We start from the raw sequence: 21756 nt of genomic DNA on the forward strand, positions 1-21756 counted from the left end.
ACTTGCGTGTATTCTTGGGCGTATGTGTGAGGACAGCAATATGATCAGTAGACAGGAAGGGAGGTACAGGGAGGGGAATTCCAGAGCTGGGGCCTAGACAACAACATTGCTATTCCAATGGTTAAAATTATAATTTGGAATGCCCAAGAAACAGGAATTCGAGAGGGTTGTGGAGTTGGAGGAGATTACAGAGATAGGGAGGGACAAGGTCATGGCGAGTTTAGAAAGGGGTGAGAATTTTAAAATCAAGGCTGATAAATGTTTGGAGTAGTGGAGATAAACGTATTGGATTAACTCCAGATAATGCTGAATTCCTTGACGCAAGAGTTGAGGGCTTGGACTGGTGAACATTGATGGGCCGAATGGCAATTTCTTGCATTTGAATTTTAGGAACAGCAGGAAGGCCATTCAGTCCCTCGAGCTCATTCTGCCATTCAATTAGTTCATGGCTGATTTGCACCACAGCTCTCACAATCTCCTTTCCCAGTGTTGCTCTTTTTTTTTCTCTCTGGATGTTATGCAGGTGGGAGACCAGCAGGTGGAGTGAGTGTTCCCGGACCTGTGGGGAAGGATATCAATTCAGGACGGTGCGGTGCTGGAAAATGATCGCCCCTGGTTTCGACAGCTCTGTTTATGATGAACTGTGTGAAGCGGCCGAGCTGACCAGACCTGTGGAGCGAAAACTCTGCAAAAACAAAGGGTGCGGTCCACAGTGGGAAGTGTCAGAATGGTCGGAGGTAATCCATTTTTGTTTCGGTGAGAAATATCCCCACCAGAGGACATTAAGGGATTTGTTGTCTTCTGCTCCCTAATTGTAATAAAAGTGAGGTATTTATCCAGTCCATAGAACATAGAACACTTAATATTTCAAACACACCATATAAGTACATGCTTTTCTCTACTGCTCTGTTAAAGTTAGTGAACAAAGGAACTAATAGCTCTTGGGAATATTAAAGAGTCTTTTGGTCATACAGAACTTCTGAGTGTCGCTGAAAAAAGACACATCAAAGCTTTTTGTCAGGACATTCACAAGAATGCCTGTTGTAAAGGGAAATTTATACTTCATGAGAAGAGAATGCTGGGGGGTGCTGGCAAATCGAGTCTGATTGGTTTGCCATGAAAAATGCACTGGTTAACTGATGACCGTTGACCGCCAAGCCGTGTTTAAATTCAAACCAGGCAGCTCTGGCCAAAGGGAATGAACCAGAGAATTGTTCTTCCCTTGACAGATGCCATTCTTGTGAATGTCCTGATGAGTGCAAAATGAAAATGTGTTTTTTCAGTGATACTCAAAAATATTAAATGTTAATTCTTGAACATGGGCATCACCACCAAAACTGACATTTTCCATCATTTATGACGATATATATTTAATGGCGTAGTTCTAAAGAGGGACAGAGGGACCTGACCTCGGGGGGGTTTGCGTGCATAGGTCTTTAAAGTTTATTTATTAGTCACAAGTAGATTTACATTTACTGTGAAAATCCCCTAGTCGCCACACTCCGGCGCCTGTTTGGTTTACAACAGGTTGACCCAAACGTGACCCTGTCGTGGGGATCCCTCCGGGGAATAGCCCCCAGGGGAGAGGGCCATGGCCAGGCAGTGCCCTGGCACAGACCCAGACACAGGTTGGCACTGTGGCAGAGCCAACCATTGCCAGGGCGACCTGTAGGAAGACTCGTGTGCGGGGACTCATTTATTTGTGGTGGTTTGGGCTCCAATGTCGGCGATGACAGTTTGGGTGGGGAGAAGAGGCCAGATGTTGGCGACGACTGTTTGTGGGGTAGGGGTACTTGAGATCTCTTGGGGGGGGGGGGGGAGGTTATTTTTTAGTCTGGTTCGGGTGCTGGTGTGTTGGGCCTTGCCGCTCAACATGACAGCGTGAAACACACCCCTTGTTTTTTTGACAAAGTGCCATACGATCTGGCGAGAAAACCTGCCTGTTCCGCTAATCATCGAATCCCTACAGTGCAGAAGGAGGCCATTCGGCCCATCGAGTCTGAACCACCCACAATCCCACCCAGGTCCTATTCCTGTAACCCCACAAATTTACCCTGCTAATCCCCTAACACTAGGGTCAATTTAGCATAGCCAATCAACCTAACCTAATCCTCTGGTGAGAAACACGCTGGTTTTCAGTCAGATCTTGACATTGCCATTTTTTTGCTAAGATTCTGCCCGTATTCTCAGTATAGCCATTGCTCACCAGCCAATGAGTCTCTTGGACAATTTCCGATTGCCTAAAGAGGTCATAGAGAAATGATGACAGATTTCCTCCTTCCTGGTTAATATTAGTCTGGGTATTCTTATGTTTTCCTGGGAGGTGACTTGGCTCTTGGTGGGTCAGGTGGTTCATGTCAGGATACCTAATGGATCACATGAATGGATGAAAAATGACAGGTCCGTCAAGACTGTTCCACACAGTTGTAATATCTTGTACATCACAATATGTACATTCCCCATTCAACCAGAAGCCATGTCAAATCCAGGGATGAAAATGTAACCAGTCAGGAGGGAAGAGCGATCTGGGAAATTTACAACTATATGGGACAGGCTGATGGGCTGATTGTGGTCTTTTACCTGTATTGTAAGTTCACAATGAGTGTGGAGGTTGATGGTAGTTGTAAACATGCTGTTCAGCCTGATCCTCTGCCATCTGGTGTACTCACCCGGACACAGTCCCATAGGGTGAATTCCCCCTCCTTTTCTCTGGGTTTGCTGAGTGCCCGTCCCCCACCATGAACCAGGACTATTCAGACCAGAGAAATTGACCTTTGACCTTCCTTCTCATTTGTAGAGCTGTGTACTCTTGGGAGGAAGTTATTTTGTTAAAAGGTAGTGAGCTGAAGATATACTTTTCTGTGGAACTTTTGAGGTAATCTCTTTCCTCTGTCTGTTTTCACTTGTCTATAACCCTTCTTGAGGTTCTCGAATGCTCACATACCAATCACCAGCCAGGAAAGCAGTGACAGCCCAGGAATGTGAATGCCCCTGAGTTGAAGTCTATTTCCCCCTTTAAATCAGGAATGCTGCCCACAGCCCCTTCCTCCAGTCTGTGACACCATTAGCCAGGGTGTTCTGTACAAAATGTCAACCCTCAGACTGTCTGTGAGTGACTGCAAACAACAACAAAGCACTGGAGACACAGGAAGGAAGGAGAGATGCAAGGCAGTGTGTGGGTATCTCCTTTTAGAGCTAAAGGTTAGTGGACAGGTACAAACCGTAATCAGAAAGATAAGTAGAATTTGGCCTCAAGACAAGGGGACTGGAATACAAAAGATAGGAAAGTATGTTGCCATGTACAGAGCTCTGGAGGACTGCATCTCTTGTGTGCTTCAAGAGGTATTGACATCTGAGGAGATGCAGTGCAGATCCAACAGAAGCATACCAGGGCTCGGGATTAAATTGAGGGCAATGTGTCTTGTATTCTCTTGATTTATAGAAGACTTGAGAGATGATTGGATTGCAGTCCAAAGATGTGCGGGTTAGGTTGATTGGCCATGGTAAATGCCCCATAGTGTCAGGGGGACCTGCAGGGTAAATACATGGGGTTAAGGGGATATGGCCTGGGTGGGATTGTGGTTGGGTGCAGACTCGATGGGCCGAATGGCCTCCTTCTGCACTGTAGGGATTCTGAGGTGTTGAGACCAATAAAGGGATTTGAAAGGGTAAATGCAGAGAAACTATGAAGGACCAGCGAGAATTTTGAAGTTATTGGTCGCTCATTCAGGAGTGATGCCAAGATGCGCTTTTTCACATGCAGAGCGGTAATCGGGAACCCTGTCCGGGGGGAACTGGAATTATAATGAAATTGAATACATGATAAATTTAAATGAGGAAAGATGGGACGAAGTTCGAGTGGAGCCACCAGCATGGACTGGTTGGGAAAAGGCCTATTTCCGAGCCGTATATCCTGCATAATGTTTAGAAATTTCCAGATCGAGGGGTAGATTTTGTTAGGTGAGGATTCATGGGGATATGGAGCAAAAGCTGGCAAGGGGATTTGACATACAGATCAGTGATGATTTCAGTGAATGACAGAACAGCTTGAGCGGCTGAATTTACTGTTGCTGTTTCTATGTTCCCAGTGCAATGCTCCTTAAATTCCACATTTTATGGGTTGAAGGGTCTTCATATTTATGCAGGTCTCAGTCCTGACCAGGTATATCGATCCTCCGCTCACGATAGATGGAATGATCTCAACGTGGAACCCACCCAGCTAATAACATTCTTTCTTTTGCACTTAGTGTTCAGCCCGCTGTGGCACCAGGGGCATCATGAGACGTGAGGTCCGCTGCTCAGTGGAACCTCGCCTGTGTGATGAGTACACCAAGCCAAGCAACAAGAAGGAATGCATGGGTCCTCCATGTGACCGTCGCTGGACTGCATCAGACTGGGGACCAGTAAGTACTGCACTCATTTTGCCGGTCTAATGTATCCCGAGGAACTCCAGAATTAACCTTCTGTGCTGTTTGCCACCCACAGAATAGACCATCAACACAGACTGTCTAATAAAGACCCAGCACTCCATATACATTAACACATGGGGACAAGCACACCCCACACAAATGAATTTCGATTGTTCAGCACTCTTGGTGTAGTCTTCCAAATGTGGAATAGGAGACAAATCTTAGTTACGGCATTCACCTGTAACCCACACACGGTCTCCAAGTTCCATCTGACTTGGGCACCAGGACGATAGGACTCCAGTCACTAGAACTTAATTCAGTGAGATCATTTTGGAGCATGTACTCCATTTCCTTTTATACTTGCAATAACTTAGCTGGACCTAACCTATATGGATGTTGTTTGATTGGAACGGTGTCCCCCACATCTGCGCCATGCGCCACTAGCTCCATTTTACCTAGTTTATCCCTGCATATACATTTATAGGTCTGCAGTAATTCTGTCAGTTTGCTCTGGCTTTTATCTGAGGGATGATGTATCCACTGGTTTAAATTTCCCAGTACTTCCTCATTGCCCAAATGAATTTTAGGGCAGTCACTATTACAATTTTCTCCCTGGTCTTCCCCCTACTTTGTGACTATCAAGGCCTCATGCTTGTTCTCATGTACACAGTCACATTTGGGAATGCTTTTGAGTTCTAGTGCTGGGTCCGCAGTCTAATAGGGTTGTTTTAATCTTGAGCCACCCTGCTGTAATTCAACTAAGGTCTTGAAATCGAAGCCATCATTCTCACTCTCTACATCTGTCTCATTCTCAGTTAACCTGCTAAAGATGGTATCAGATAACCTGATCCCCTTTGCCTCGCCCTGGGCTCGCAACTCCTCCCTCTTTTGTCTTAGCTGCTGAACCTGTGATCACGTCACTACACCATCTTAAAAAAACCCAGGATGGTCTGTTTGTAATTATTCTGTGGCTGGATTTTCTACCAGCTGCTCGACCACAGTAGGCATCATGACGATCTGTCATCCTGCTATATCATTCCCTAGAATGAATTGAATGCCTGCAATGGGTAGGGTTTCAACCATGCCTATCACTACTTCTCCCGTCTCCAAGCTACTCTCTAAGCTTACTTTTATTAAAGGGATTTCTTTTGTTTCTCCTTGAATTCTGTGAATTAACTAACACCTTCTCCAGCAACATCCCTTCTGGGCAACAAATATCTCTATCCCACAACATTGGAGATCGACTCGCATCAATATCTCATTACATTTTAAGAAGTCTCACAACACCGGGTTAAAGTCCAACAGGTTTATTTGGAATCACAAGCTTTCGGAGCACTGCTCCTTCATTAGCAGCGTTCCGAAAGCTCGTGATTCAAAATAGACTTGTTGGACTTTAATCGGGTGTTGTGAGACTTCTTACTGTGCCCACTCCAGTCCAACGCCATCATCTCCACATCATTATATTTTACCATTCCAAACTGCCCACATGGAAATATTTACCTTTACACACACAATCTTTGAGTATATCTGCCACCTGCTGGTCATTCTGCCCCTGTGCAAGTGGTGCGCACATTTTCATCCCCTTTGTCGCGTGTGTACCAATCCAACTGGCTTCTTTGGTTCCCCAGCTTTTAACTTTCCTTTGTCCTGTATATGATTGATAATCCCGACTGGATGACCATTTAGTGTCCAGCATAATGATTTGGTGTGGCTCAGTTTGTTTGAATGAAAACACCTGGCTTTTATCTCTCACTCCTCCAACAGACTCGGGTTTATTTTGAGGGGGATTCTCCTTGGAGCTTCCTATCACTCCCTCTCTTGCTAGCCTGCCCCGCCTCGCACCTTCCAAGTTTCTAGTTTCCTCTGATCGAAAGATGGGTCTAAAGAAAAGCTTTGGTCTGGGAACCAACTCCTAATTGTTCGCAAGCTCTGCAGCTTGTCTGGCCGTTCTAACATTTTGTTCTCGACGTGCGTTCTAATCATGGCAGGCAGCGAATCTTTAAACTCTGCCAGCAAAATGATCTCTCTAAGTGCTCCATAGCTTTCAGCTATCACATCCATTTATCAAACTGACTTTGTTTGACCCTTTCAAATTCAAGGTACGTTTACCCAATCTGTTTTCTTATAGCTCTAAACTGTAAGCCTTTGATACCAGCTCATAAGCACACATTAAAGTGTTCTTCACTGCCTCAGTCTCCAGACCTTTCCTCAGTCAGAGACACATATACCTCACTAGCCCTACCTACAAATTTAGCTATCGAAAGAGCTACCTCACTAGCCCTACCTACAAATTTAGCCTGTGTGGTCAGGGTCCAAATGTCTTGTGGCAATCACATCGGCCTAGCTATTTTCTCAAAACACACAAAGTCTTGATTTCTTTTGCATTGAATTTTGGGAGAGCTTGTACATATCTGAACATTTCCCCACAGGCTTCCTGCCTTGAACCACTTTCTTCCTCATTCAGCTCTGTACCTGCTGCCATTTGTCGCAGTTTAATTTCATGCTCCCTCTCTTTCTCCCTCCCTTCCATTACAAATCTCTCTTTGGCTCTTTCCTCTCTTTCCATCTCTTCTCTTTCCCTCTCTTTCCTTTTTTCTCTCTCTCTCTTTCCTGCATCACTGACTTAATTGATATGCCTCTTTCTACTTGAAGCTTAGCTAGTTCGATTTCTTCCCTTCTCGAAATATTGGGTCTGGCTAACCCCTCTTGTATATTTAAATGGGTTGCTAGACTTTCAAATATCTCCGCTTTCTAAGCTAGTGTAAATGAAGCCGTTTCCAATTTATTTGCCAATTCCATCAATTTAATTTTTGGCACACTTTTTAAACTTGCTACGGTTACATTATCTACTTCCAGCTAAGATCGAACTACCTCCAAAGCCATTTTGCAACCCTGTTATTTTAAATAACACATTCTCACTTGTTTACACATGGTCATTACTCTCATTCGGTGCAAAGTCAAAAATCCCCTACATCTAAGGAATTTAAGCTTTTTAGTATCCCAGACTCGAGCCCCTAATTTTCTGGGGCGATACCCCTCTGATGTTAACTGCAAAGGTATCCCAACTTGGAAATACTGGTTCATGGTGGTGTATAGTTTTGTCTACAGGAATGGTGGAAGGAGCCATGTGCAAGACCCAGTGAGAACAGTAACAAGCCCAGTCCTAGTATAACGCTGATTTAAAAACTATTTATTACAATAAAGAAAAGACACATTTACACAAACAGGACTATAATGATCTAAGACAGTTGCGTAGAAGAAACTACTAAACTCACCCACAAAGTTGAGTAGAAATTGCCCTTTTTGTTTCAAAATATGTTTACAAGATCTGAACTCTTTCAGGACTTCTCTCTCCTCAAACAACATCCAATTCAATAGATCTAGAAGTAAAGGCCAGCTTATAATTACCTCACTGTATACAATTGAATAGTTATTCTGGGAAGAATCTTTTGGTTCAGCAAAGACATGGTTTTAACTGCCTTCACAAAGATTTCTGCTTCTGGTCTGCTGGGTTATAGGCTCTCGGGGTGCTAGATGGATCCTGCCTCTCGGGGTGCTAGATCAAATCTGCCTCCTGCTTCCATGAAAAGGTCACCAATAATACCATTGTTTTGCTTTGAAGATTCTCCCTATTTGCTTCTTCAGCTTCTGTTAGTTCTAAAAGATTAACATGTAAGCCTTCCCTGGATGGTGCAATCGTATACCCCAAAGTTTTTCCTATTAGCAGAATGATAGATTCTTCTGTTCTGTTTCCAGCTGCTAATCTTGTTGCACACACCCACACTGATACAGTCAGGGCCGCACACCCCACACTGACAAAACATGAAAACCCAAGCCACACTGACATTAACACTCGGGGACACGTACCCCACACTGAGATTAACACTCGGGGACATGTACCCCACACTGAGATTAACACTCGGGGACACGTACCCCACACTGAGATTAACACTCGGGGACACGTACCCCACACTGAGATTAACACTCGGGGACACATACCCCACACTGAGATTAACACTCGGGGACACATACCCCACACTGAGATTAACACTCGGGGACACGTACCCCACACTGACATTAACACTCGGGGACACGTACCCCACACTGACATTAACACTCGGGGACACGTACCCCACACTGAGATTAACACTCGGGGACACGTACCCCACACTGACATTAACACTCGGGGACACGTACCCCACACTGACATTAACACTCGGGGACACGTACCCCACACTGACATTAACACTCGGGGACACGTACCCCACACCGAGATGAATGCTCAGGGACACGTACCCCACACCGAGATTAACACTCGGGGACACGTACCCCACACTGAGATGAATGCTCAGGGACACGTACCCCACACTGACGTTTACATTGCTATGCTCTCGCCTCACTCTGTAGTCTCCGGCACTACTGCCCCTCCTGACTCTAAAGAAAGAAGGCACCAGGAGTTCTTGTGTGAGTTTGATTCTAGCCGTGAACTGACTTGTCTCCATGGTGTGGTTTTTTGTATCGCGTTAGCCTAATGCGCTGTATGTTTTGGTGTTTTGTAGCAGATATTTCAGAATTCACTTTTTTTCAGATGGACTAGCAGTGTTTGCTCGAGTTGGCACACTAACCTTAGTATCTCGAGTTGGCACACTAGCCTTAGTATCTCGAGTTGGCACACTAACCTTAGTATCTCGAGTTGGCACACTAACCTTAGTATCTCGAGTTGGCACACTAACCTTAGTATCTCGAGTTGGCACACTAACCTTAGTATCTCGAGTTGGCACACTAATCTTAGTATCTCGAGTTGGCACACTAATCTTAGTATCTCGAGTTGGCACACTAATCTTAGTATCTCGAGTTGGCACACTAATCTTAGTATCTCGAGTTGGCACACTAATCTTAGTATCTCGAGTTGGCACACTAATCTTAGTATCTCGAGTTGGCACACTAACCGTAGTATCTTGGGAAATATACCTTGTTATAGACAATCTGCTTCCCTTACTGCCCCCCAGCACAGTGGAAGATCTGCTGCTTGGGTGGCTGTATTATGCCTTTAGGTAATCTGGTTTTTGAGTTGATTAAGTATTGCCTGGCAACCTACTCCTGGAGAATGTCTTTAAATGAAAAAAGCAATGTTCTGTAATTAATGGAAATTTAATATGGAGGAGTCATGCTTTCTGCCTAAATGAACTAGGACCAAATCCATTGTTTTTGGCTTGTGTTAAAAACCCCATCCCCTCCCAGATACTTTCCCGGGATAACCCAGGCAACTTGACTGCAACCTGTTCAAACTGGTTTCTGACCCCATTCCACCTCCACCACAAAGATCACTCACCATCACTAACTCCACTCACCTCTATCACCCCTAACTCAGCTTAACTGCTGTTGCCTTTGTCACTTCCAAACTCAATTACTCCAAGTCTCCCCTGGCTGACCTCCCATCCTCCACTGGCCAACAACTTCTGACCATCGGAAATTCTGCTGTCCATCCCTTCCTATAACAAGTCCTGCACTCCATCCAGACTGCTTCATCCTCTTCTAATCTTGCACCTTCAGTGCCTCAAATTACCAATGCTCATCCCTCCATGTTGAAATGGTTTCCCTCTTCCCTCTCTGTCTCTGCGACTTTCTCCAGCTCCATAATTCCTTCTTTTCATTAACTGCAGCCTCTTGTACTTTCCCCCAACTCTTCCTTCACTCCATTTTTGGTCCACTTTGGTTTTTGTCCCATGCCTTGCCTCTTCACCTCCCTCTTCTCCTTATAACCCTATTTTTTGACCAAGCTTTTGCTCATCCCTCCCAATATCTCCGTCTTTAGCTCAGAGTCCAATATTTTTACAGGTGAAGTGCTTTGTGACATTTTCTCTGTAATATATGTTCACTCAATATTCATTCTTGGCATATGGCTGTCACAGGTAAGGCAGGCATTTATTACCCATCATGAATTGCCCCCGAGAAGCTGGTAGGCCTTAAAGCCCTGCAGCCCATGGATCAAGGCGTTCCCACTGTGCTGTTTGAATGGGAGGTCTGGATTTTGTCCCATGATGTGGAGATGCCGGCGTTGGACTGGGGTGAACACAGTAAGAAGTCTCACAACACCAGGTTAAAGTCCCAACAGGTTTATTTGGTAGCAAATACCATAAGCTTTCGGAGCGCCGCTCCTTCGTCAGATTCCACTCCATCTGACGAAGGAGCAGCGCTCCGAAAGCTTATGGTATTTGCTACCAAATAAACCTGTTGGACTTTAACCTGGTGTTGTGAGACTTCTTATTTTGTCCCATTAACCATGGAAGAGTGGTGATATTTTTCCAAGTCAGGGGTTGGGTTGCCAACTTGTAACGAAATGTAATCTTGGGTTAGTCCCATGACTTGCCTCCATGCTTCAGCCATTTGTCAGCCAGTCCTTCAATCCTTGTGACGTACTATCTTCCTCTGCCAACCCTAGCCCACTTTCCACAGTTTTATATCTATTAAAGAGCAATGTTTAAAGAAAATGACCAAGAAGCATTCATTTTTAGTGCCCTGATGATTTTTCTTCATGATTGCATGCGGCAGTGTCCTTTGATTCCTGGAGACACCAGGCTAATCCTGGATGGTTGGTGATCCTGGTCGCCCTGGGTGAGACCTGGAAGCCATGAGGCATCCAAAAGCCCGCTGTGCGGTCCTTCAAACTGCCGGAGGTTTTAAATTTGGGTGATGTTGCGTGAGTTGTTGATGGTGAGCTACTATGATTGATTTATAAGCTGTGTTTTTCCCCTTTCTCATTAAAGTGCTCGGGGATGTGTGGAGAGGGCCGCATGACACGCTATGTGGTTTGCAGGAACAATGATGGGAAGGTGTTACCAGACTCTCAGTGCGACTTGACGACAAAGCCCCTGGCAGTGCACCCCTGCGGAGATAAAGACTGCCCTCCCCACTGGGTGTCTCAGGAGTGGGAGCAGGTATGATAGTGAGTGAAACACATGCTGCAAGAATCAAAGGGCAACTGGAGCTAACAGCCAATTTCAGCTCAAAAACAGAAATAATACCGGAAGCATTCATGGCTTCACATCATAAAAGGTTTCCCACAGGGCACCTTGTAGTAAGAAAGTAACATCTGAAAATAGTGTCCATTGTTGTGGGGATACAGCTAACAGCTATGTACTGCTCTGCAGGATCCCACAGATACCCGATCAGCTGAAAAATAATTATTCCTCAGCTAATGGTTTGCTACTATACCTGCTAATCACTGTTGTTTGTCCACACACACCTTCCAAACAGGTTTAAGTCATCAAAATAGAGATGTCGGCTTAAAAGTCCAACAAAGTGAGTGATAGCTCTGATGGGCGGCACGTTGGCACAGTGGTTAGCACTGCTGCTTCACAGCACCAAGGACCCGGATTCGATTCCCGGCTTGGAATTTAATTTACCAGGAAACTTAGCAGCTGGGCTCACTTAATCATGGGAGAGACCGCGTGTCAGTTTCCCAGTGATGGTGGGATGGGGCCAGTGTGCGAAACCTGCTCTCTCGTGGCAGTTTTTCAATCAGGTTCATTATTGAGTCAATTGACACCAATTATCCCTGAGTGCATCAGAATTTAGAGGTGGCTCAGGGATTAAATTGGAGTTGCGAAGTTGTCTGGTACTTTTCAAAGGCCGCCCAGCAAACCTTGTTGGGTTTGCCAGCGGCCTACCTAAGAGGTTCACTGGGAGTCGGTGTCTGATCGAGGGAACCAGCTTTGAGAAGTGTGGGTGTATGCTGAGAGCCACCCATCTGTCCTTGCCATTGACTCTTCACTTCTCCTGCGACCCCCTTCCTGCCCTCAGTAACTTGTGTTCAAGGATCCAACGGCAACTCCTGGTGACAGCCTCGGAGTATTACTGGGAGGGAAGTGAGAGGATAAGAGACAGTGGGAGACTGGCAGAGGGAAATGAAACCATTGCAATCTGACAGAGGAAAGCACTGGACTTGGAACCAGGAAAAGGCAGACTCGGAGCAGGAAGCAGAGTGACTGGTTGGTTGTTGGAAACTGGCTAAAGCAGCAGCCTAAAGTTTTCACAATATCTTCCAGCCTTAGTTTTAATCTTAATTGACTCTCCAGGGAAAGGTTCACTTAGCGTCAGAGAGATTTACAGCATGGAAACAGGCCCTTCGGCCCAGTTTGTCCATGCCATCCAGTTTTTACCATTAAGCTAGTCCCAATTGCCTGTATTTGGCTGATATCCCTCTTACCAATCTTATCCATGTAACTGACTCAATGCTTTTTAAAAGACAAAATCGTACCTGCCTCTGTTACTACCTCTGGCAACTCATTCCAGACACTCGCCAACATCTGAGTGAAAAAATTGTCCCTCTGGAACCTTTTGTATTTCTCTCTTCTCACCTTAAATCTTTGCTCTCCAGTTTTACTCTCCCCTACCTTTGGGAAAAGATGTTGACTATCTATTTCCCTTGTGCCCCTCATTATTTTATAGACCTCCTATAAGATCATCCCTAAGCCTCCAAGCTCCAGAGAAAGAAGTCCCAGTCTACCCAGCACCTCCTTTATAAATCAAATCATCAAGTTCCAGCAGCATCCTAGTAAATCTTTTCTACACTCTCTAGTTTAATATCCTTTCTATAATAGGGTGACCAGAACTGTACACAGTATTCCAAGTGTGGCCGTACCAATGTCTTGTACAACTTCAACAAGACGTCCCAACTCCTGTATTCAATGTTCTGACCAATGAAAGCAAGAAGGTTGAGAGGGATGGGGATGTGTTTGTCTGCTAACTGGCATATCGCTAGCTTGTGGGAGCCTCTGATGCAGGATGTTGGTAGGGACTGACTAATGGACTGTGTAATGAATGATTGACCTTGTTCTACTTCAGTGCAATGCCACGTGTGGCCGGGGTAGGAAGACCAGGAGGATTCTGTGCGCTGGTTTGGAAAATGGAGCTTACAAGGAGTATGAGGAGAGCCGGTGTGGGCATTCAAAGAAGCCTAACGAGGAGGCAGCCTGTTTCGAGAGGCCCTGCTCAAAGTGGTTCAAAACATCTTGGTCACAGGTAAGCAAACTCACCTGATTATCTGGGAGCTGTTGTGTCTCACTGATTCACATGAAGTTATCTTTGCCCTGTTTGTTTCTTTAATTTTCTCTTCTTTTCCTACACAATTTTCCTCCCTTTTGAAATGATCCTGTAGAAACTGTCAACATTTAGAGAAATATGACGTCATGGTTGTTAACTATGGTTAACAAGATTTCATGTTTTAAAGCAAAATAATTTTATTATACAAAAGCCAAACTAAGCAAACAGTACTAATGGAACACTTCCTTATGTAATTACTTATACTTTACATCGAAAAGCCTAATAAAACACAACCACGTATACTTCAAACTAAAATCCACACTTTGCTTCTCAATTCAACCAAAGATTGTTTGTTTCATCCTTTTGAAAATATAAAAGCTTGTGGGTGGCACAAAACCTGCAAATATTGCAAATTGCGAGCATTATGATGGACTTTGAGAGACAAGTTATAATACTGATTGGGAGAGCCGGTGCAGACATGATTGGCTGAGTGGCCTCCTTCTGCGCAGTAACAATTCTGTGATCCTGAACTCCCTTTTCCATAATGACTCCTCCAGAAAGTCTTGGGCTACTTATCAGGTCCTTAAAGATTACTCACTTGCTTAATAACAGCTACAATTTTTTCCACAGCTGCCTTGCAAGGTCTGGGACTTTCCAGCTCCAGCCTGAACTCCATCTGCAATTCCTGCACACTGAATTAAACAGAAAATTCAAAACTTCCTAGTTTCTAATAACTCTATTATTCAGTTCCCCAGCTGTTCTGCAGCTCTTTGCAAGTTCTTTTCCTTTTCTGAACTTGGGGCTTACACCAACCAAGTGGGTGTTTTCAGCTCCAACCCCAAAGACCGTTGGACTTCTCCAAGCCAAACTGCTTGTTTTCATCATGAGGATTACTGTAGATTTCTTCCTCTAAATCCAAGCGAGTCAAATCTTCCAGCCTCTCCTCTCTCTCAAACTCTGCCTCCAAATTGAGTTTGGGCCCCCATCCTCATTCAGCACGGTGAACGATAAAGTTAGTATTTTCTCTGCTTAAGGTGCAGGCCTGGCTAACACTTATTGCTTTTCCTCCCTTCAACTCTGTGGGTACGATTTTACAGCTGTCCATGATGACGGGATCTTCTGATCCCGCTGCAGTGAACGGAGATTTGGCTGAGCAGCGCTAAATTCTCTGGCCGAGCTGCAGGAGCAGCAGGGCATGAACCAGTAAGATTACACCCAGTGAGTTTCAACTGCCTCTGTATTCCCAAACTGAACCGTCTGCTTAATCCCCCCACAGCCTATCTCTATGGCAATGTGATATACTTTGGTTGTTCCAAACAGAAATGTAAATTAACCTTTTTTAACCTTCAAAAGAATCTCAGATTTTGGAAGCCCCTTAACTAATTTAAATATCTAATAGAGTTTAAGGCCCTCTTCTCCAGACTGTCGGGACCCACCAAAAATCTACCTCGTTTACAACATGCTTTTAGCAGCTTTTCACCTCGGAACTACACTTAATCTAAATCTTTTTATTGAGGTAGTTGTAGACCTCCTGGCTCTCTCTCAAGCTTCGAGATCGCTCATCCATTATTTAGATTTTCCCACTACCGCCACTGAAAACACAAGTTGCCTTTTAACAGTAATTAACCCAGGCTTGTTTGATTTCCATTTGCATTAGAAGTGTTCACCCGTTTCTCGATCAGGTTTTTCCATTTAACTTGTATTTAACAATTTTATATTTAACAATTCAATCCCCAACTTAAAAGTTATATTCCTAAAACTAATGTTGTGGCTCTAAATCATGGAATCAGATATCCGCACCACTTTAGATAAAGGCAAATTACTGCGGATGCGGTGCTGGAATCGGAAACAAAAATTGAAAAATGCTGGAAAATCCCAGCAGGTCTGACAGCATCTGTGGAGAGAGAATAGATCCAATGTTTTGAGTCTGGATGAATCTTCGGAAGGTTCATCCTGACTCAAACGTTGGCACTATTCTCTCTCCACAGATGCTGTCAGACCAGCTGAGATTTTCCAGCATTTTCGGTTTTTGATCCACAACTCTTAGTTTTCTTGACACTGGTTTTCCTCCTCCCCATTCTACTGTCTATGGCCCAGTGGAACTAGGTGGTGCCAGAAAACATCAATGCATGAAGCTCCTCTCCCATTCTCAACTCCATTTATCGTATTAAGCCAATAGGCAGGTATAAAAAGCAAGTAGAATGTTTTCTTTATCTCCTACAGCTGGAGTATAAAGGTCAGGAAGTTAGTTTTCAATTGCATAAAGCCTTGCATTCGGTCCAGATACCATACCTCAGGTTTTAATGGTCTTGGAGGGGGTGCAGCACAGATTCATCAGATTGAGCCCAGATTTTACAGGGTTCAGTCACGAGGACAGGTTGGAAAGAGGAGGCTTTTATTCCTTTGCGTATATAAAATTCAGGGGTGATCTGATTGAGTCATTCCAGAATGATTGAAGATTTGTAGATAGACCTCAGCTGGAGTATTGTATACAGGTCTGGGCATCACACTATAGAAAGGATTTGAATGCATTGGAGAGAGTGCAGAAGAGGTTTACAAAAATAGTTCCAGTGATGAGAAACTTCAGTTATGAGGATAGATTGGAGAGGTTGGGACTGCTCTCCTTGGAGAGAAGGTGGCTAAGAAGAGATTTGATAGAGGTGCTCAAAATCATGAGGGGGTTGGATAGAGTTGATAGGGAGAAACTGTTCCCACTCGTAAAAGGATGAAGAACGTGAGGAGGACAAATTTAAAGTGACTTGCAAAAGAAGCAAATGTGAAGTGCAAAAAAAAACTTCTTCACGCAGCGATTGGTTTGGGTCGAAATGCATTGCCTGGAAGTGTGGTGGAGACAGGTTCAATGGAAGCACTCGATAGCATTGGGTGATTACTTGAGTAGAAACAGTGTGCAGGGGTGTGGGGAAAAGGCTGGGGAATGGCACTAAGTCATGATGCTTGTTTGGAGAACAGGTTGGGCTGAATGGTCTTCTGAATTGTAACAATTCTGAGATACAGAGAAACTATTTCCTCTGGCAGGGGCATCAAGGCCTAAACATAATATTAGAGCTGGACTATTCAGGAACAAGAGTGTAGCGGAAAGCTGAAAGTCTCTCCTCAAAAAAGCAGTAAATACTGGAGCAAATGAAATTCTAAGACTGAGCTCGATGGATTTGGATTTGGTAAGGGGTATTATGGGATGTGGAGCAAGGCTGAGAAACAGTTGAGTTGCAGATCAGCCTTGATCTAATTGAATGGCAGGATGTGCTTGAGAGGCCTTCACTCTCTCCAGCGCACCCCACCCCCCCCCCCCCCCCCCCCCCCCCCCAACAACCCCACCCACTGTGTTCCCGTTTTGGGAACTATCACATTCTATTTTCCAATGAACAGGAATCCGTCCCCTTCATTAAATGTCTGTAAGGGGGAACATAAAATCAAAGAATCACTACAGTGCAGAAGGGGGCCATTCGGCCCATCGAGTCTGCACCGACCACAATCCCACCCAGTGCTAACCACCATGTCGCCCTTATCCAATTCACTTTTTGACTTCCACTGCCCTTTCAGGCAGTGTATTTCAGATAAGCCGCTCTGTTTCTGTCACCCGGTGGTAATGCTCAGCCTTTCCTGCTGCTCATGACTAATGACGGGTGGCTGGGACAGATAATGCTGTCATTCCCCATCTCTGGAAGCTCCTCCAGCCGTACAACCTTCTGAGATTTCTGCACTTTTTGGGCTCTGCCCTCTCCCTCAGCTCCGGTTTTCATTTCTGATTTTCATTGGCATCCTTGTTTCTTTTAATTTATTCATTCATGGGATGCGGGCGTTGTTGGCTAGGCCGGCGTTTATTGCCCATCCCTAATTGTTCTTGAGCTCGGTGGTTTGCTGGGCCATTTCAGAGGGCAGTTAAGAGTCAATCACATTGCTGTGGGTCTGGAGTCTCATGTAGGCCAGACCAGGTAAGGACAGCAGATTTCCTTCATGATAGGACAATAATGAACTAGATGGGTTTTTATGACAATTGACAATGGTTTCATGGTCATCGTTAGACTTTTAATTCCAGGTTTTTGTTAAATTCTATTTTCCAACATCTGCTGTGGGTGACTAGTCCAGTGACAATGTCACTATGCCACTAGCTCCCCCTTTCAGCTGCGCACACTTAGTTTCAAAATTATAAAACAGTTAGAGAGGCATGGGAAGTGTAAAAAGATGCACAAAGAAGATACTAGAATTGATCAGTTATGACGATCACGAAGGTCTGAATAGGCTCGCGCACTTTTATTCAGAAAAGAATGAAAGGTAACTTGTTCGAAGTCTTTAAAATTATGAAATGTTCTGATAGACGCAGAGTTTCCACTTGTGGGGAAAACAGGAACTCGTGAATATAAATATTAGGTAGTTCACCCAGAGGGTGGTGGGAGTGTGGAAATCAGTACCATAGGAGTGGTTGAAGTGAATCGCATGGGTAGAAGTTAGAGAAATGCATAATGAGAAAAGGATTTGAAGAAATATGTTGATAGAACATAGAACAGTACAGCACAGAACAGGCCCTTTGGCCCACGATGTTGTGCCGAGCTTTATCTGAAACCAAGATCAAGTTATCCCACTCCCTATCATCCTGGTGTGCTCCATGTGCCTATCCAATAACCGCTTAAATGTTCCTAAAGTGTCTGACTCCACTATCACTGCAGGCAGTCCATTCCACACCCCAACCACTCCCTGCGTAAAGAACCTACCTCTGATATCCTTCCTATATCTCCCACCACGAACCCTATAGTTATGCCCCCTTGTAATAGCTCCATCCACCCGAGGAAATAGTCTTTGAACGTTCACTCTATCTATCCCCTTCATCATTTTATAAACCTCAATTAAGTCTCCCCATAGCCTCCTCCGCTCCAGAGAGAACAGCCCTAGCTCCCTCAACCTTTCCTCATAAGACCTACCCTCCAAACCAGGCAGCATCCTGGTAAATCTCCTCTGCACTCTTTCCAGCGCTTCCACATCCTTCTTATAGTGAGGTGACCAGAACTGCACACAATATTCCAAATGTGGTCTCACCAAGGTCCTGTACAGTTGCAGCATAACCCCATGGCTCTTAAACTCCAACCCCCTGTTAATAAAAGCTAACACACTATAGGCTTTCTTCACAGCTCTATCCACTTGAGTGGCAACCTTTAGAGATCTGTGGATATAGACCCCAAGATCTCTCTGTTCCTCCACAGTCTTCAGAACCCTACCTTTGACCCTGGAATCCACATTTAAATTAGTCCTACCAAAATGAATCACCTCTCATTTATCAGGGTTAAACTCCATTTGCCATTTTTCAGCCCAGCTTTGCATCCTATCTATGTCTCTTTGCAGCCTACAACAGCCCTCCACCTCATTCACTACTCCACCAATCTTGGTGTCATCAGCAAATTTACTGATCCACCCTTCAGCCCCCCCCTCTAAGTCATTAATAAAAATCACAAAGAGCAGAAGACCAAGCACTGATCCCTGTGGCACTCCGCTAGCAACCTGCCTCCAGTCTGAAAATTTTCCATCCACCACCACCCTCTGTCTTCGATCAGATAGCCAGTTACCTATCCAATCGGCCAACTTTCCCTCTATCCCACACCTCCTTACTTTCATCATAAGCCGACCATGGGGGACCTTATCAAACGCCTTACTAAAATCCATGTATATGACATCAACTGCCCTACCTTCATCAACACACTTAGTTACCTCCTCAAAAAATTCTATCAAATTTGTGAGGCACGACTTGCCCTTCACGAGTCCGTGCTGACTATCCCAGATTAATCCGCATCTTTCTAAATGGTCGTAAATCCCATCCCTAAGTACCTTTTCCATCAATTTACCAACCACCGAAGTAAGACTAACCGGTCTATAATTACCAGGGTCATTTCTATTCCCTTTCTTAAACAGAGGAACAACATTCGCCACTCTCCAGTCCTCTGGCACCATCCCCGTGGACAGTGAGGACCCAAAGATCAAAGCCAAAGGCTCTGCAATCTCATCCCTTGCCTCCCAAAGAATCCTAGGATATATTTCATCAGGACCAGGGGACTTATCGACCTTCAGTTTATTCAAAACTGCCAGGACATCCTCCCTCCGAACATCTATTTCCTCCAGCCTATTAGCCTGTAACACTTCTCTTCCTCAAAAACATGGCCCCTCTCCTTGGTGAACATTGAAGAAAAGTATTCATTCATCACCTCGCCGATCTCTACTGACTCCATACACAAGTTCCCACTACTGTCCTTGACCGGCCCTAACCTCACCCTGGTCATTCTTTTATTCCTCACATAAGAGTAAAAAGCCTTGGGGTTTTCCTTGATCCGACCCGCCAAGGACTTCTCATGTCCCCTCCTAGCTCTCCTAAGCCCCTTTTTCAGCTCATTCCTTGCTAACTTGTAACCCTCAATCGAGCCATCTGAACCTTGTTTCCTCATCCCTACATAAGCTTCCCTCTTCCTTTTCACAAGACATTCCACCTCTTTCGTGAACCATGGTTCCCTCACTCAGCCATTTCCTCCCTGCCTGACAGGGACATACCTATCAAGGACACCCAGTATTTGTTCCTTGAAAAAGTTCCACTTTTCATTAGTCCCTTTCCCTGACAGTTTCTGTTCCCATCTTATGCCCCCTAATTCTTGCCTAATCGCATCATAATTACCTCTCCCCCAATTGTAAACCTTGCCCTGCCGCCCGGCCCTATCCCTCTCCATTGCAATAACAAAAGACACCGAATTGTGGTCACTATCTCCAAAGTGCTCTCCCACAACCAAATCTAACACTTGGCCCGGTTCATTTCCCAGTACCAAATCCAATGTGGCCTCACCTCTTGTCGGCCTATCCACATGTTGTGTCAGGAAACCCTCCTGCACACACTGCACAAAAACTGCCCCATCCGAACTATTTGACCTACAAAGGTTCCAATCAATATTTGGAAAGTTAAAGTCCCCCATGACAACTACCCTGTGACCCCCACACATATCAATAATAGAAAAAATGGATTATATTATTACAGCACCTTTCACTGTCTCATGTCACCCCAAAGCAGTTTGAAGCTTTTTTAAGGGTAGTAAGTGTAATGTTAGGAATAAGGCAGCCAATTTGCACATCGTAAGATCCCACAAACAGCATGGTGATAGTGACCAGGTAGTCTTTGTGATGTTGATTAGAGGAATATTGACCAAAACACTGGGGGAACTCCCTGCTCTTCTTTGAATAGCGGTGTGAGATCTTGTACAACCCCCTGAGAGGGCAGATGGGTCTTTGCTTTCAGAACTGATCTGAAAGACTCCATCCGTGACACTGCAGCACTTCCTCTGTACTGCGCTGGAGTGTGTCCTCGTTAAATCTTTTGTGCTCATGTCTTTGGAGTGGGACTTAAACCCAACAGCTTTTTAACTTGACCAACTGAGGCACAGCTGAGGTGAAGGGGTGGGGTTGGGGAAAAAGGGAGTATGGAGCAAGAATAGCTAGTAGGGCTAGTAGCCAGATTTTGTACTGAAAACCAGGTGGAGCTGTGGTCATGGCATTACATCAATGTAGGAAGTTGGTGCAGGGGGCCAGGCCTCTCTGAGTAAAGTTTATTTATTAGTAAGGCTTGCATTGCAATGAAGCTACTGTGAAATTCCCCTAGTCGCCACATTTTGGTGCCTGTTCGGGTCAATACACCTAACCAGCATGTCTTTCAGACTGCAGGAGGAAACCGGAGCACCTAGAGGAAACCCACGCAGACATGGGGAGAATGTGCAAACTCCACACAGACAGTGATCCAAGCCGGGAATCGAACCTGGGTCCCTGGCGCTGTGAAGCACTGTGCCACCATGCCGCCCAAGGCCCTTGCACCAGGCCCTGCACAATCCAGGTTGCTGTTGCCTCACTTCCTCATTCCAGCATCCTGGAAGAATAGTATTAGTATCCTAAACTACCAAGTGACTTAAATCAAACATGAAATGAAAGCTACGGGATACAATCTATACCAACTTGTAGCATTGAACATTTAACTATTTGTGAGCTCTAAGGTCAGCCTGTCTACCAGAAATAGGCGGGTCATAATGAAGGGCTATGTATAAATTGCCCAACTCATTCTATCCCTGCCTGAGAAGGTCTGATGGGCAGTGTACAGGAAGCTTAATTCCACATCTATTCCAATTCTGTATCTGAGCTAGGAGTGCCCGATGGGACAATGCAGAGGACCCAAACTCCACATCTAAACTATTCCCCGTCTGATGTAGGAAGGCCTCATTAGGTGGTAATGAGGGAACTGTATCCTACACTGATCTGAGCTGAATGTGCT

At 44.9% G+C, this 21756-nt stretch overlaps 1 protein-coding gene across 1 annotated transcript in view; it reads left to right on the forward strand.

Moving 5' to 3' along the window:
* The window catches only part of LOC144497733 (ADAMTS-like protein 2), a 151019-nt gene that overhangs the window by 123689 nt on the left and 5574 nt on the right, over positions 1-21756 (forward strand). Inside the window, exons 18-21 of the mRNA XM_078219171.1 lie at positions 524-737; positions 4248-4403; positions 11177-11347; positions 13257-13433. Of these exons, the coding sequence (XP_078075297.1) occupies positions 524-737; positions 4248-4403; positions 11177-11347; positions 13257-13433 (718 nt within the window). The remainder of the gene's footprint in view (positions 1-523; positions 738-4247; positions 4404-11176; positions 11348-13256; positions 13434-21756) is intronic.

This window comes from Mustelus asterias, chromosome 8, assembly GCF_964213995.1.
Source record: "Mustelus asterias chromosome 8, sMusAst1.hap1.1, whole genome shotgun sequence".
Taxonomy (NCBI): Eukaryota; Metazoa; Chordata; class Chondrichthyes; order Carcharhiniformes; family Triakidae; genus Mustelus; species Mustelus asterias.